A 16,637-nucleotide genomic window follows, 5' to 3' on the forward strand; every position below is an offset into this window, starting at 1 on the left:
CTCTCTCATGAGTATACAATGGAGTTTTTCAAAAGTTATATGATCTCACAAAAAAGATTAAAGGAAGAAACAATATGAGAATACAGCTGCCTATTATAAAGCCAGACAATAAGATTGGCAAACATATAAAACAATGTCACTCTTTTCACTACCATTTTTTAAATAAAAATGTTATTTATGTTTAAAACAAGCAAGTGATCAGATGGTCATGGATGTCCCTGTTGGAAGCCAAAGATAGAAGACAAGCTTGGGAAGAACAGAGGATGGGGTGAAGAGCCTGCAAAGCATCCTCCTATTAGCTTCCATGGATCCCACTTTCTCTCCAGAAAGTCATGGGCAAGATGGCAGAGAGATGAAGGTTGTCAGGAAAAAGCAAGGGTAAAGTGAGACCTGGACACCAGGGCTAGCTAGTTGACCAAAAGCTGACACTGCCTAGCCACCAGATTCCACGGGGAGAAGCAGGACAACTCGCATGCGTGGAGTAGGCACCTGTGTCAACAAACATTTCATGGAACAGGCTCAGAGCAGGTGGGAGCCTAAGAACCTGCAAAGTGAGACACAGACGAAAGATTTTTCCTACCCAAAGGTTTTCCAAGCTGCAAGGTGGACATAATTTCATAGTCTACCCGAATAAATGATTTGCAGCATACTGTACAGCATTATCATAGATACTCCAGGGAAATAAAAACCCAGGAAAATAATACCATCATTGGTAAAGCCCTCTCAGTAATTAGGAGGTGACTAACAGCACTCCACATACCAACTATACAAGCTTAATGTTCCCTGACAGCTCAAGACACTTTCAGCCCTAAGTCTTTTATTTTTCTTTTTAATCATCATATACTTTGTTTCCCAGTAGAAAATATGAACTGGTTTCCTTGCTCGGGTAGATAGCAATTTAATGTATCCATTCTCCTATACCCACTACAGCAAATATCCAAACAGTTCCTAACACAACTATTGTTCATATATGGATTGATCTAAAAGCACACACAAGAGAAAAAATAATGCCAGTTTTTTTTTCTCTGTAGGTAGTAATCAAGGTGACTTGTTTGGTTAGTTGGGTTTTCCTAAGCAATTATTTTCTTATCCAGAGGAAAAAGGTACTAGTTCTGTAAATGTCAACTTCTAAAAAGAAGTATGTACCTTTTAGACAAGAGGAAAACAGCTCTAATGTGGGAAGGAGGGAGGGTTTTTTTTTTATGTTGATGAAACATTGTTCTTTTAAATGGCAATTGACAATACTCTTACTAGCTTAGTCATAAAAAATTATTCACAAATAATTGTAGCAGAGCTTTGTGTCCCAGGCAGGAAAAAATGTCTCACAGAACGACAGATGACTTTGTAAGATAAACACCAGAATTTGTCATCTGGTACTTATTCACCACCTACTGAATGAAAGCCTACAAAGTTATTCTAAACCATAGAATAGTTCCATGTGAAAGATCCATTCAATGATATTTGTAGTCTCATAAATGAATTTCTAAAGATCATAAATCCACAGAAAATTTAAAAGTCAGGCTTATTCCCCGCCACTAGCCAGTGTTCCCCGTCTAGTGTAAAATGTCTCAGATTGATGAGCTTAATACCTTCACAAATATTTTCACTGTATGGCTTCATTTTTTCCAACTTATCTGTAACATCTGATGTCCTCCAAAAGTATCTCTAAGTTTTGCTTCCCGGTTTGCATAGCCACTATCCTGATTCAGCCCCCTCACTTCAACATGCTGAACTTCTTTAATTTCTCCAAGCTTTGAATTTCATAAAATCCCTAAATCATAATTCTTCAACAGTTTTTTCACTACCCTGACTGAGGACACCTCCTTTCCTTCTGGAGCTTCTCCACCCTCCAGAGCAGAGACCCCCATGACTAACCACCCAATCCCCTCCAGCTGATGTTTTTTGGATGGAGATACTGTATGGATTATGCTCACCCCTTTCTGTATGCTTTGCTTCTATTCAGCTCTATCTCTCTGCCATCTCATGTGTCTGCTCGCCAACAACCCCTCCCCGTTTCACCATCACCTCTTTTAAGTTGGGTTCTCTAGTATTGTTGAAAGAGCCTTTTGTTACGGAACCGTGTCATAGCATGCACGTTTGAACTATTTTCTGAATTAGATTGTTCTTCAAAGGCAGATACTATGACTCTTCTTTCTGTATCCTTTCTGGTATTTAATACACAGCCCCCAAACCAACTCTACTCAATCGATGATTATTGACTGAGGGATGATGTTATGGGTGTCTAGCATCGACTCGGATTGTATATATCCTGCTGTGGAGATAAAAGGTTCTCAGACAGGGCTTTCTAGTCAGAATAGTACTAAGGTCATTGTCTACACGGTACATGAGAAATGCAGGAAAACAGTCACTCAGTTCTGCTTTTTCATAAGAACTAGCCTTTGCTTCCGTTATTTTTTGACATTTTAGATAAAAGCATTGAGGAAGAAACTGGTGTAAAGGGATAAATCTCAGATGTCTGAAAAACATTTTCAGTTTTTGATTGTACTATGAATATGCATAAATAAACCAGAAGCAGTCCAAAGAATCAAAATTCCAAAAAAATTTACATCATGTGCGCAAATCCTGGTCTTACTCCTGTTGTTACAAACCAAATGCATTGTAACCTGAAATTCTCTCTTATTTGCGTGTATATACTGACCCTAACCCTAACCCTAACTAAATACATTTGAGTTTGACCATCAGATTTGTTGATTTTTCAAACCATTCTAGTCTTTTTCTGACCTACATTGATTTCTCTACATTCAGAATAAAATGTTTGGTAGTGACAATGTTGTCTGAAATTTTCCTTCACAAAACCGCCTTCAAAATGCAGACATCACTAAAGAATAAAAAGAGGAAAATAAAAAGTCATTTTGATATTAGAAAAATTCTTGTTCTTGTAAGAATATCTGCTGAGTCAAATACGTAAAAGTCCTAAAACTGAAGTAAAACATCCCTTCTTCTGTCTACGTCCCCTGGACTGGGGTCCTGAGCAGTGGCATTAACTTTCAGAAGCCTGGTAGCAGCACACGACTCCAAGTCAATCCAACAATGTGGCAGTATGAGAAACCAGGAAATGTGGACCGATTTCTGGGGCAAAAAACCTAAGCATTCCACATGGGAAAGGAGACCGAGGATAGGGGAAACTCTTGGCAAAATTCTGGGAAAAGATGCCAGGAGGGCTCATTATTTGCAGCAAAATTTGATGGAACTGGATCCCAAATACTAATGTGTGTAAGAATTATTACACAGGGCTCTTAATAACAATGTGGATTTCTAGACTTTCCTTCTTAGTGAGTCTGGGGCCAGGCCCACAAATGAGTATTTTCAACACACTCACCAGGCAACTGTGATGTGGGAAACCACAATTTTGAGAGACATTAATCTGCAGATGGTGATTGCAGCCTGAAATTAAAAGACACCTACTCCTTGGAAGAAAAGTTATGAGCAACCTAGATAGCATATTCAAAAGCAGAGACATTACTTTGCCAACAAAGGTCCATCTAGTCAAGGCTATGGTTTTTCCAGTAGTCATGTATGGATGTGAGAGTTGGACTGTGAAGAAGGCTGAGCACCGAAGAATTGAAGCTTTTGAACTGTAGTGTTGAAGAAGACTCTTGAGAGTCCCTTAGTCTGCAAGGAGATCCAACCAATCCATTCTGAAGGAGATCAGCCCTGGGATTTCTTTGGAAGAAATGATGCTAAAGCTGAAACTCCAGTACTTTGGCCACCTCATGCGAAGAGTTGACTCCTTGGAAAAGACTCTGATGCTGGGGGGGATTGGGGGCAGGAGGAGAAGGGGACGACAGAGGATGAGATGGCTGGATGGCATCACGGACTCAATGGGCGTGCATCTGAGTGAACTCCAGGAGATGGTGATGGACAGGGAGGCCTGGCGTGCTGCAGTCCATGGGGTCACAAAGAGTCGGACACGACTGAGCGACTGAACTGAACTGAATCTACGGGAAGCACCTCTCACTTCTTTCTCCTCTAAAATCCTTACAGTACTATCCTTTCTAGAGGTCTCTGGGCATTTCTGAGGTAAATAGGGACAATTAGATAATAGGTCCTTTAATGGAACAAAAGAAGAAACATCAAGATTTTATTACTTCGGGGGCTTCCCCGGTAGTCTAGTGGTTGAGTCCCCACTTCCAATGCGGGGGGATGGGTTCAATCCCTGACCCAGGGAACTAAGATTCCACATGCCATGTTGCCAAAATAAATAAATAAATAATTTTTTTAATCTACTTTTTGAAAAAAGATCTTACCCCAAATTCTTAGGTTCCTACTAATATGAGAGCAGCACCTGGGCTCTCTTTCTTACACCCACAAGCAAACAAGCAGATAAACAGCAGATTGAGGGGAGGAAGTTCAAATACAGCTGCAATCCCTGAGTGATACAGACAGGCACAAGCCTCAGTTCTTCGAGTCTCCCCAGCAAAAAGCCAAGTACATGACGTAAAAAAGACATCCAACAAACATTTGCTATAGACCAAGTAACTTTAGAGCTCTAAGTTCACCTCTTAAGTTATCAGGGACATCCCTAGTAACCCCACAAAACTGAACTGAAAATGTCTGGTGTTACCAGCTGTGAAGGAAGAAAACAGTGAAATGCTAAGTACATACAAGCAATTATGTTTCAAAATCACTGTTTTTTTTCTTCTCATATATAGCCACCAACAGATAGATAATAGAGATAGGTAGATAGATATAAAAGAGATAATTGCATAAGAATGCATTAATGCTCTCATATACATTTTTTAACTATTTCAACTTTTTTCCCCTTAGTTTGGCTCACTATGGATAGGTTTCCAGAACAAACTCGAACACCCTAGAATATATTAGTTCATATTTTTCTCCCTCCATCTGCTGCTGTTGCTGCTAAGTCGCTTCAGTCGTGTCCGACTCTGTGCGACCCCACAGACGGCAGCCCACCAGGCTCCCCCATCCTGCCATACTGGAGTGGGTTGCCATTTCCTTCTCCAATGCATGAAAGTAAAAAGTGAAAGTGAAGTCTCTCAGTCGTGTCCAACTCTTCGCGACCCCATGGACTGCAGCCTACCAGGCTCCTCTGTCCATGGGATTTTCCAGGCAAGAGTACTGGAGTGGGGTGCCATTGCCTTCTCCCTACATATATACTCTTAATCAGACATATAGAAATACAGACACAGACATGCACAGAGGGAGTGTTTTCTAACTGACACACTTTTCTGTATCTATAGTTCTCACTGGGCAATATCATATGGACATCCCAAATTTTAATGGCTGCATAATATTCTTTGGTCTGGGTTATCCTAATTTACTCTACTACCACCTTGTTGATGGGCTTTCAGTTTCTAGTGTTTTGCTGCTACAAACGATGCTGACCGAGAGATCCTTGCCCATATGCCTTACATGTTGATATTTCTTTTTCTACAGGAGAAATTTCCAGGAGTGGACCTGCTGGATCAAAGAGTATGTATATTTTTAAGGTTTAACAGTTGATGCCAGACTGCTTTCTTTAAGGCAGTAACATTTCACATTTCCCAAACAGTTAATATTTTAATCAAGATAAAATTGTGCTTAGAGGGCAGTGAATCCATAACCTCTCTGTGCCAGCCTCTAGCCTCTGCCCAACCTCTAAATTCAGCCTATTCTTCTCAGCTCCTCCCACTGGCTGACTTGACCACGCTCCCTAAAACTTGGGGCTCTGATGACCTTTGCTAACTCATGAACTCCCTACGATTTTAAAGTTCGCATATTTGTACTTCTATACCTTTTCCAAAGGAGAATTTCAATGGCTTTCATCAAACTTCCAAAGGGGTCCCATGACCCAAAAAGAATGAGGGGCCACTGCTCTGGAGTCTGCAGAATAACAAGAGGATAGGGATATTGCTGATGACATGATTTAATTCTCCTGATGATAATCCCCCCAAAAGTGGATTTTATTGGAGAAGCTTTTCTGTGTCCATCAAACAACTAAAAATATTTTATCAACATTATTTTAAGAAGGAACAACTCTACAAACAGATTACAAAAGGGCATGGGTGCTGTAGAGTTATTTTCAAAATCAGCTGAAGATCATTTCCTCTCCAATATATAGTTTCTCAGAGTAGTTGGTATTTGATCTATATAAAGGGAAAGAAAGTCGTTCTGGGCTTCCATTCAAAGAAAAGGTAAATGTCTCATCGGAGAATGTGGGGGGAAGACTAAACAGAGTGCAGGAAAAAAAACAACTGTTTACAGAATTTGGGAGACTATCTGTTGAGAAACTCAATAAACGCCTCTAAGTCAGGGGTCATGTCCCCCTCTTCAATACTGCTGGCTTCTGTCTCCACACACCTTCACCCCAAGAGCAGGCAGTGTCTGGTCAAAGGAGGTATTCAGTAAATGTAGTTTAAACCAATAAATAATCGAAGCAACTTTATAGAGAATTAAATTACAGGAAGTACATGTGGGTCCTTACATGAGATTACTTTGCTAGTAAAGGTTTGAAATCAAAAATGTCTTGAATTTTCTTAATTTGTAACTAATGCCAAGAAACAATTAGAAAAGCATCTGTCTACTTCTCAAGAAAGTATCTAATTCTTCATTCTTATAAGACTATTTTATGAAATTTCTTTGTTTCTATTTCATTTCATACATTATCACCCTTATCATCAAACAGTATAAATATAATCCAGAACTGCTTAGCTGCATTATCAGGTAATAACCACTACATTAATAAGACCTCTAGCTTCTGATTTAAAATCTGAAACAAAGGATAAAGAAAACAGATATTTAAAAAAACATTAAATTAATTAACAAACTACAGAGAGAGTAAGGCCCGTCAAAACAGGTAAAGCTTTAATGATGTCTCTTCTCCTTATCCTGTGAAAAGTGAGTGATCTGCCCTCTGAAATAGGTGATATTTTGAAAAAGCTCTCATTACCTCCCTTCCAGTAATAATACCAGCTCTGTTATTCCTTTTCACCTCAGCTAGTTCCTAAAACATATGGAATGACTAAAAGACACAGGAATTGCAGAGCTCATTTACATGATGGAAACTAAGATTGCGAACGGTGCAGCTATTTCAGAGTCCAGCAGTGAATTAAATCATACTTAGTCATTTGATAACAAAAGAGAAAAGAAGATTCACATGCTCTAGTCTTCCAGGTTTTCAAGGAGACTATTTTCTAAACATTGTCTCTCTAAGCCAGCTTTATTATATTATTGTATATTGAATACATATATGTGTGTATCTGCATATTATACATATACATATATATACATGAGTATACACATATGCACAACGTATATATGCATGTTATGTGCATATATACACATACATATAAACATTTTACATGTGTTATGCGTAATAATATATGTAGTATATATACATACCTAAGACTTAAGTGGTATTCCTGTAGAGAGTAAAATATTCTAGAACAAAAATTCTCTCAAAGCCTTGGGGATTATCCAGTTCTAAACAAATCTTTAGAAAACATATAGAAAAAACACAGGTAAGATTTACTTTGGTTTTAGTTTTAATGATTTAAAAGTATTGCAGCCATACTAGAGATTTTTAAAATCTGTATAGGGGCTTTGAAAAAGGGAAAGTGGTAGTTGCTCAGTCATGTCTGACTCCTTGTGATCCCATGGACTATAGTCCACCAGGCCCCTCAGTCCATTGAATTCTCCAGGAAAAAATACTGGAGTGGTTAGCCATTACCTTCTCCAAGGGATCTTCCCAAGCCAGAGATCGAACCCAGGTCTCCTGCATTGCAAGCAAATTCTTGACCATTTGAACCACCAGGGAAGTCCTGTATAGGAACTCTAAGATTGTTTAATTAAAAATAGGATCCTTAGTTTCACTGTTCTTCACTTCTGTAGTTCTAAGCATGTGAAATCTGGTATATTTAGTTGCTTGGTGTCTAAAAGTACTGTGTGCTTAGGAAGCTAAATCTGTAGCTAAAGGGGCTTGTTAAATTTTCCTTAGAAGATGTTTGCAGAGAATAGATTCCCTTGAAATATAAACAATTTCATATTAATAGGAATTCAGAGCACCAGTCAAGCCGAGCCTAGATGTCCCTTCTAGTTAGGATCAAATAACTTCTGATCTACTATCACCCTTATGCTTGACCACCAGAAATTAAAACAGGCCGGAAAGGATGAAGGAAGGGAGGAGAATTCTAACTGCTCTCCTCACCCACTAAAAAAAGTACAACCAATATTTTTGGAAGCTTAAATAGAGATCTCATTTCAGAACACAACACAGTAATTGTTCCAAATGAAAGCTTTTTTAAAGAATGAAGCCATCACAGTCATCTTTCTGCACAGAATTTCTCAAGCCAGTTTCCATCTGTACAAGGACCACGTAGAGAACTCCAGCAGGCAGTCCTTCTGAAGACAGTGGATGATACAAGCAAAGTTCTGAAATAACATGAAATAATTAGACCAAATAATTTCTGGCAAAAGAACACACAGGGACTTTATGAGAGCTGAAAGATTCAGTGCGCTCATCAGGCCTACTGTGTGCTGCTGGCTACTACCAAGAGGACCTTTCTGAGTCCAATAGTGGACAATAGATTTGGTTTTGCTGATTCCATGATGAGACGGTGACCTCGGAGGGAAGCAAGGGTGAAGTGCTGGACCCAGGCCCACTCATTTTCTCCTTTAACGCCTCTGAGCTCAGTGGCATCTCCTTGGCCTCCTGCTCCCTGGGCCCCTGCTGGCGTCCTGCCGAAGACTATGGCTGGTGACCTCATGTTGTCTTCTCCCCCAGCTCAGAAAAGGCCTGCTGGCATCGGCACCATACCTGTCTGTCCGGGCTTCTCACCGAGGTCTCACTGGTCCTGTCTGCCCGCACACCATCCCTGGCTCCTGGGGCCCGTTATTGCTTCATGGCACTGCCCATGCCAGCTCCACAGCAAGCACCCTCGGCATCTCTCTACTGTCTCCACACCGGAATATCCATCCCCCTCTGCCCCACATGAGAGACTAAGACGCCGAGAAACAGCACTCAGGTTCCCTCCCTGCCTGCACACGGCATAAGCCCGAGTATACCATGGAGGTGGGAGGAGGTCTGCAGGATGTCTTGTGGGGTGGTCTTCTCTGCTTCTTGCCTTTCTCCACCCATCTACCATGCCTCCCTCATCTTCCCTTTCAGAGACTTAAGCCAGAAGAGAGAGGGGAGGTCACATTTCAGCCTCTGATTTTTTCCCACCTTCCTTCTACAAGTTACCATGGCCAGAAGGGAAGACAGGCGTCCTCTTCACCTGGGACCATATTTCCTCCTTCTCAAAGAGGGGGTTGCTCTTCTCCTTTCTCGGGAGCCATAAGTGTGAAATAGTAGGGCAGAACACAATTTATAGAAGACAAAGATGAAAAACTACACTGATGTATTTTCAAGACAGTCTCCTCATCACAGCTGTTACACCATGACCCCAGAGCCACAATATTGATAGGCTATATATTCAAATGCCTAATTAAAGGACAAGTCATCTGCCTCTGGCCCACAGAATAAAAACAAGTAGCTTGCTGCCTGCCCTCCCAGAGAACCGCACCTCCACCCTCCAACCTCCACCACGGGCTGTGGGAATGATGTGGGGGGCAGGGACAGGATGAGCCCAGGGTACCAAAGAACCATGCTGCTGGGACTCTGAGAACAGATGGAAAGAATATGGGTCATTTCAGGAGGATGAGGAGGAGACCAGGCTCCAATGATGAAAGGCTCTAAAACTCCATCATGACACAGCAAATCAAAACATCTTGGTTATTTTGCTGTCCGTCACCACTGACATTTTTGCCTCTTACATCATTTTATCCAGAAGTGAAAGAGAAAAACAATCTGACTTGTGGGAGATGGTGGGGGTGAGAGTTAACATCTGCACAGCATGTTATGTTCCCTGAAAGAAATATGCCACATCAAGTGAATTAATATTTCTCCTTTGAAGTACTGATTCACATTCAGCCCTTCCTATATGTGAAACACAATCTCTCATCATTTTCACTGCCTCGAAACCTTGAAAAGAAACATGCCGAAGCTTTTCCCTGTGAACTTTTACCTTTACATACATGAGAAAGCGCTTATTGTGAGAAATAAGAAGCATCACTGTAGGATCAGAACACAGCATCAAATGGTGAGGAATCAAAAGATGGGAACTATAAAGCTGCCAAAATTAAGTTCAAAGAAAATGGAAAATTAAAAAGCAAATATGAAAGGCTTCTTGTCCGAGAGCAGTGTAATGTAAGCATTACCCACAGAAACTATCTGGAGAGACAATCTTCTGTTTAGAAGTCTGAGCTTGTCAGATGAGATAAGGAACGGTAAGAGAACCCAGCAAAGAGCAAAGAATTGTCAGCTAAGATCGCAAAGTGGGAAAAAAAGAAAAGAAAGAGAGACACACTTAGAAATGGGAGCCACATCTGGGCAGGAGGCAGCAGGCCACCCTGAGATCCCATTATGCATCTGTCTGCTGAGAAGCACTCAGGCCTCTAACACCCTGAAAATGTTTTTAAACATAACTATAATACACACTGCTCTCTCTGCAGCTCTTGTCACAGTTGCAATTTTTCCTAGGTTAGTTAATGTTTGTTAATTTTTTATTATCATCCTCTCCTCTACTAGACCGTAAATCTCTGGAGAGTAAGGGCTTTATCTGGTTTTGCTCACTACGGCATCCCCAATATCTAGCACAGACTTTGGCATCTCACTGGTGCTGGGTGACAAATGAAAAATTCAGGTCAAATTTCTGATCGGGTGAGAACCTCTGGGGTGAGATTTGACAGACATACAGAGGATGAACTCCAAAATAGCCCTTCGGTTTTCTTTCGACAATTAGTAATGTTCCTCAGTTATGGATCCATTACTCTGAAGGAAGTCCATCCTCAATGATACCTTATTAAAAAGCAGTTGCTACCTGAGGGGAGTCTTGCGTTAGATAATAGTTTAACAACTTCCTGGATGGTTAGATGACAGATAACTGAGAGAAAAACCCTCTGGAAATGGAAAACAGAACTAGGAGACACAGAAAGGTACCAAGGGCAAGCTAGAGAAAGAGAATGCTGGATACAGCCTTACCTCCTTGACCTTCCAGAAGTATGTATTAGACACATCCCTTCATTAATTCCACAGAGATGTGTAACTATTCCCTATATTAAAAAAATCACGCTACCTTCTCACCTTCCTACTATCATATATCCTGTTCCCTATGCACCATGTTTTGTATGCCTCCACAGAAACATGGAAGATTAAAAAAGAATCATATGTATCTTGCCTGGAAAATCCCACGGACGGAGGAGCCTGGTAGGCTGCAGTCCATGAGGTCGCTAAGAGTTGGACACGACTGAGCGACTTCACTTTCACTTTTCACTTTCCTGCATCGGAGAAGGAAATGGCAACCCACTCCAGTGTTCTTGCCTGGAGAATCCCAGGGATGGGGGAGCCTGGTGGGCTGCCGTCTATGGGGTCGCACAGAGTTGGACACGACTGAAGTGACTTAGCAGCAGCAGCATACATATGTCATAAAATTTAATCTTCAAATAAACCTTGTGTTAAAGATTCCATACACATTTTAGAGAGAAAGAACCAGATGCAACAGGTCATAGGTGTTATCACTATTGCTTTACTTGACCTCTACAATCTCCCTCCTAAACATTTATATCTAGCTCATCCTCTGTCGTTCAGCAAACCACCACAGATTTCTACTGCTAGTCTCTATTGGGTATGAATCTGTCGTGACAAACTGCAACTAAATAGCAATGATACCAAATTTATGTTAATATCACAGTAAGACATTAATAAGAGGATACAGTGTCCCAAACTGCTATCCTGACATTGTTTTGAAATTTTCACTTAATTCTTTTAAGAGAAAAACTTTAAAAAGATGCTAACAATATTAAAAAATAAAATCCAAAAATGATTTTTAAAAAATCAACACAGATGACAAAATGAAGGCCCAAAGGTTCCAGAATCATTCGTAATTGATTCATCATCATCTCCGATTTCATCTTATCAGGACTCATAAATTATACACACTCCATTTAAGAATACAGTGAACCCCAATTCTCCATTATTTTCAGGACTGCAAACAACTAAGTCAAGTGGGAAAGTGTCTTTGTTTTAGCGTTGATTTTCAGAACTCAGCCCCACAGAGGCCCAGGGTTTCCTAAGACACTCACCCCAAGGCCCTGGAAGCGGAGGATGGGGAGAAGCAGAGAGAACACAAGGAGGGGAGTTTGCACCCCCCTTCCCTTGCTTCAGCCACAACTGTCCTGTTTTGCTCTCTTCCTAGAAAGACTTCCCCTCAAAATTCCATTTGAAGAACAATTTCCCCAGCTTTAAGAAGTCTTCAGACATCCGATGAGTTCAAAACATCTGTCCATTTTCTTCCACTAAGAATATTCTACAAAGCCCGAAGAAAAAACACTTGCTACAACATCATGTGAAAATAAAAAGTTAAAAAATTCTCTCCTAAGGGGCCTTTTCACCTAAAGTTTTTTAAAAGCTTAGGGACTGCCCAACTTACAAAAAGTTTGTGTTCCGGAAGTTTCGTTTACCAGGCAAGTCTTTGGAACTCAAGGCTCACTTCCCCACAAAAAACAATGACATTCTGCTGTCCCAAGGCGTGCAGAGAAAGCCGGATGCTCCAGAGGTAAAGTACAATGTTACTAATACCACTGGAAGGAAAGGTTTACATTTCTGCGCCTTATTGAATGGGTTCCTGCGGGCCAGTGAGGGTGCCTAACCTCCAGTTCTGTTATTTCTTGGAGGCAGTTCATCCTGTGAGATGTGATTTCCAGGGCCGTCCACGTCCACTGGGGTCAGTGGCTGGCCATGTGGGCAGGCACCAGTCATCTGCAAGCTAGCTAACGCCTGCAGCCACTGCCTGTCACCAGTTCCAAAAAGCTAACTCATGGTTTCCTTGTTTATTCTCTGGTATTTCATATCATTTTATTATGACAATTGGCACCTAATAACAGATCCCAAAAAAGCTTGAGAGGATCTAACACTCAGGCAAAAAAAAATGGGGGCTGGCAAAATTCATAACCCTCTGAAAAAGAGGACAGAGGAGAAAAAAAGGAAAAGATAACAACATGTAACCATAAATAACTTCCTAAGTTGGACTGCAACTGCTTTTGTTTTTCCTTCATTTTGGCTCATTTGGTAAGCTAATGAACTAAAAGAAAAGGATTAATTTTAACCAAACAATTACAAAGGATTTCAGAATTTCAAAACTCGGAGTAATGAACAGATGAGTAATGTGACTCATTTAGCATCATAGGTTATCAAAACAAGTAAATAAAATATTAATAACCAATTTTCCACCAAAACTGTTGAGCCATTCAGAATTCTTGATATCAAAACTCAAAGGAAATGCCCTACCACAGAATCAGATCATTTAATATGCTAACTTTAAGTGAACTGCCAGTCATGAATACTACCATTAGGGCAGGTATCTTTCCATGTCTTTGCAAAAGGTAGAAATACTCTAGAAGTGCTTGCATCTCTCACAAAGAAGGAGGGGACAGAGAAGGGGGAGGGGAGGAAGGGGAGGGAGAGGAGAGAGAAAGGACTTCCTCCTATGTGTGACTTTTGCACTTTATGCAAAATCCCACCCTTACATACACTGCACTATCAGCTGGCCCCTCAAGTACTTGCTTACACATCTCCTTTTCTAGGCACTCTCCAAGTAATGTGACCAGAGTACTGGTTGAGACTGGACACTTGGGCTCACAGATCTAGGTTGTATGTCAAGTTCAACTCCTTGCTGTTCGAAAGGGCAAGTTCTCTAAATTCTTTAAAGGTTGAATGCTTCATCTAAAGAGGGATAATAATAAATTCCTGTCTCATAGGGCTGTTTGAGAGGAAATGAAATAGTGCACGTAAAATTATGTGCCCTGAATGCAGCAAGACTGAAGATGATGATGATGATGGTGATGATGGTGATTTTCCTTCCTTTCCTTCCCCCACACCTAGCACAATTCCTTGCACATAATAAGTAGTCAACACATGCTTCTTGAATCGAGTTGAACTTCTCCATGCTGTCTGTCTGATGAAGTCCTACATTTTCTTTCTGGGGAAGATGATTTTTGAGGAAAATCATACAGAAAATCTGATGCCTTCACCTGACCAGTCCTTGGAGACCACAAAGCACTTTGTACCTCCCTCTATTAACTGACCCGCCGGCCATGAACTGCATTCATGCTCTGCCTTGTTTGCAGCCTGCTACCTACATGACGGAGAATAAAGTCAACCCTTCATGAAACTGAGCTCCTTTTTCCTTTTGCTTTTCCAGAGTTAGGCATGTGGTAGGAAAACAATAAATGCTTGCTCCTGGACCAAGTAGGTGGCATGTGTAGCCACTAACTGAACCCAAAGGGAGAGAGGTGCTCTCTCAAGGAAGGAGACAAGGTTCATATCAGATTCTCTGTCAACCTTCAAGTTCCATTCAGACCCCGCTCTAGCGTGAAGCATGACCAGACCAAGCCATACTCATCCCTCCCCTTCTGAATCCTCACTGTAAATGAAACATGCTTGCTTGAGTGGAGGGGAGAGCGTGTTAGTCCTATTTCCTCAGACATCCCATGAGCTCTGGGAAGGAAGGATTAACTAATTATAAATGCTTCTGCACATAACAAGGACATGTAACAGGAAGGAAACAAATATTTGATTTCTTGATTTAGTTATGTTTTCCAGTGTGCTCGTAGTACTTCTCCAGAATCGTCTAATTAATCCTAACTTGAGGAGAAGAAAGGCATATTGGATCTGCACAGACGGGAGCCAAGTCCTGGCATCCTCTGTGGTGTGAATGAGCAAGGGGTGTTCTTGCCGGCTTTGCAACAGTGCCTCTCTTTGGCCGGCACTCAATTTTTTGAACTAATGGCTTAGCACACAGAAAATTAGCATTTTACATAAACCAAAAACTAACTGCCAACCAAGTCTTCATGGCATTGTTAACCAACAGTAAACTGTACTCTGAGTTTTTTTCCCATTAATTAAGTGGACTGAGAAGTGGTCCCAAGTCCCCCCAAAAAGAGGGTGAAGGGAACTACGATCTCCCCTGTGATCAGATAAGCCTGCATGAACGTAAATTAGATCCACTGCAACTGAGAGCTGACTACTCTCATCACAGACAGCTACAACTGACATTTTCAAAAAGTGTTAGCTAGACCCCCTTCCTCCGTCACAAATTCTTCTCTTCTCCCTTTTCACATCGAGGATTCTCAGGGACCATGGTAATAATCATCGGCCTCCACAGTCATATCATCTTTTGTTAACTTTTCAAAATGCTTTCACGCCTAACTTCTCATCTGACACCTGCAGCCACCCTCAAGACAGGTAGGTAAGATCAGATAGACTGTCTCACTTTACACAAGCACAAAGAATGAGAGTGGCTGGTCCAAGGTCACAGCCAATGAACAGTGGAAGGGGGGCCTCAACGCAGCCTTCCCTCCCCGCTCCTCAGTGTTATTCTACCTCGATGCTGACCAGCGGGCTCTCACGTTAGCCACCGAGCATCGTCCTGCACCACGGAGGCAAGAACACTTCGCTGAGTGAAAGTGCCCTCGGTTTCTCAAGAAGCGATTGCATGTCCCTGAAGAAAACACTGTCATTCGAATCCCTAGTCTTAACTGATGTGTTTCTCCATATTGGAGGCACATTTCCATCCAAAATGGTTGACTGGGAGCCAATCGTGGTGTTCTAATCTTTGTTCATGCTGTCAGAGTGACATATGAAAGAAATATGAATAAAGTGACAGGATGAAAACAAAGCTAGTGGCTGGTGTGAGATACACAGACAGGGTGTTAGCCCCACACTCTCTGCAACTGGGTCAAGTTAACACCTCTTTTTCCCCTACATATGCAGTGTGGAAAAGCTATTTATAAAATGTTTTTAAATATTTAGGACCAAATAAATCAATATTGTTGGAAAACACTTCCTCTGACCAGAACTCATTTACTTGCCCAAGTCCCATGTGGATAACAGAACCAAGAATATCAGGGTGATCCAAGACCAGGAATGAAACAGACGTTGGGCACTTGCTCCCGGAATGCCCGCCCAGGCTCGCTTTCAGTCTTCACACTGGCTGGTGACCCGGTGTGAAGAGTCCAACAACTGAACAGTGGTCTTATGAATAATATTAAGACTCAGTAGCAAAAACAGGCTTTTCAGAAATTACCTGACTCTGCAATTCACTTTGCTGCTTCAGGCGAAGGTTTTCAGGTGTATCTGCCACCGTGGTGAAGGACTGCTTTGGGTAGTGTCTGTGGAGACATTTTTTTAAAGAATATAATTAAAATATTATGACAGCAAACAATGTTTTTACCCCAGTCATTTTATTCTGCCCTTCTGTCACAATGGCAGAGGTGTCTCTCCTCTTAGGTAAGGTCCTGTCTATCATGGATCCCAAGCCCTCCTCTGTTCTCAGGACCCTCTGTGACCCACTTATCCCCACTGTCTCCCAGAATTTCACCCTAGGCTTCTCTATGAGCTTCTTCCCGTCAGCACCCGAGCACGCACAAGGCTTTCCTGACTCCATCTTCCCTCCACCCACACTACTCTAGCATGAGGTTCCAGAGTCCATTCTTTCCCTTCTGCCGAACTTCCTGACAAAGAGGCCTCAACTCACTGTCTCTGCTCATCTCTTCCAACTCTTTCATCAGCGCTATGCATT

General features: G+C 41.5%; 1 protein-coding gene across 2 annotated transcripts in view; it reads right to left on the reverse strand.

The window, feature by feature from the left end:
- NEBL (nebulette) overlaps window positions 1-16,637 on the reverse strand; it is a 385,069-nt gene that overhangs the window by 220,796 nt on the left and 147,636 nt on the right. For both annotated transcript variants that reach the window (XM_068987358.1, XM_068987357.1), the window contains exon 3: window positions 16,143-16,227. In XM_068987358.1, coding sequence (XP_068843459.1) covers window positions 16,143-16,227 — 85 coding nt within the window. The remainder of the gene's footprint in view (window positions 1-16,142; window positions 16,228-16,637) is intronic.

Source organism: Capricornis sumatraensis, chromosome 15 (genome assembly GCF_032405125.1).
Source record: "Capricornis sumatraensis isolate serow.1 chromosome 15, serow.2, whole genome shotgun sequence".
Classification (NCBI taxonomy): Eukaryota; Metazoa; Chordata; class Mammalia; order Artiodactyla; family Bovidae; genus Capricornis; species Capricornis sumatraensis.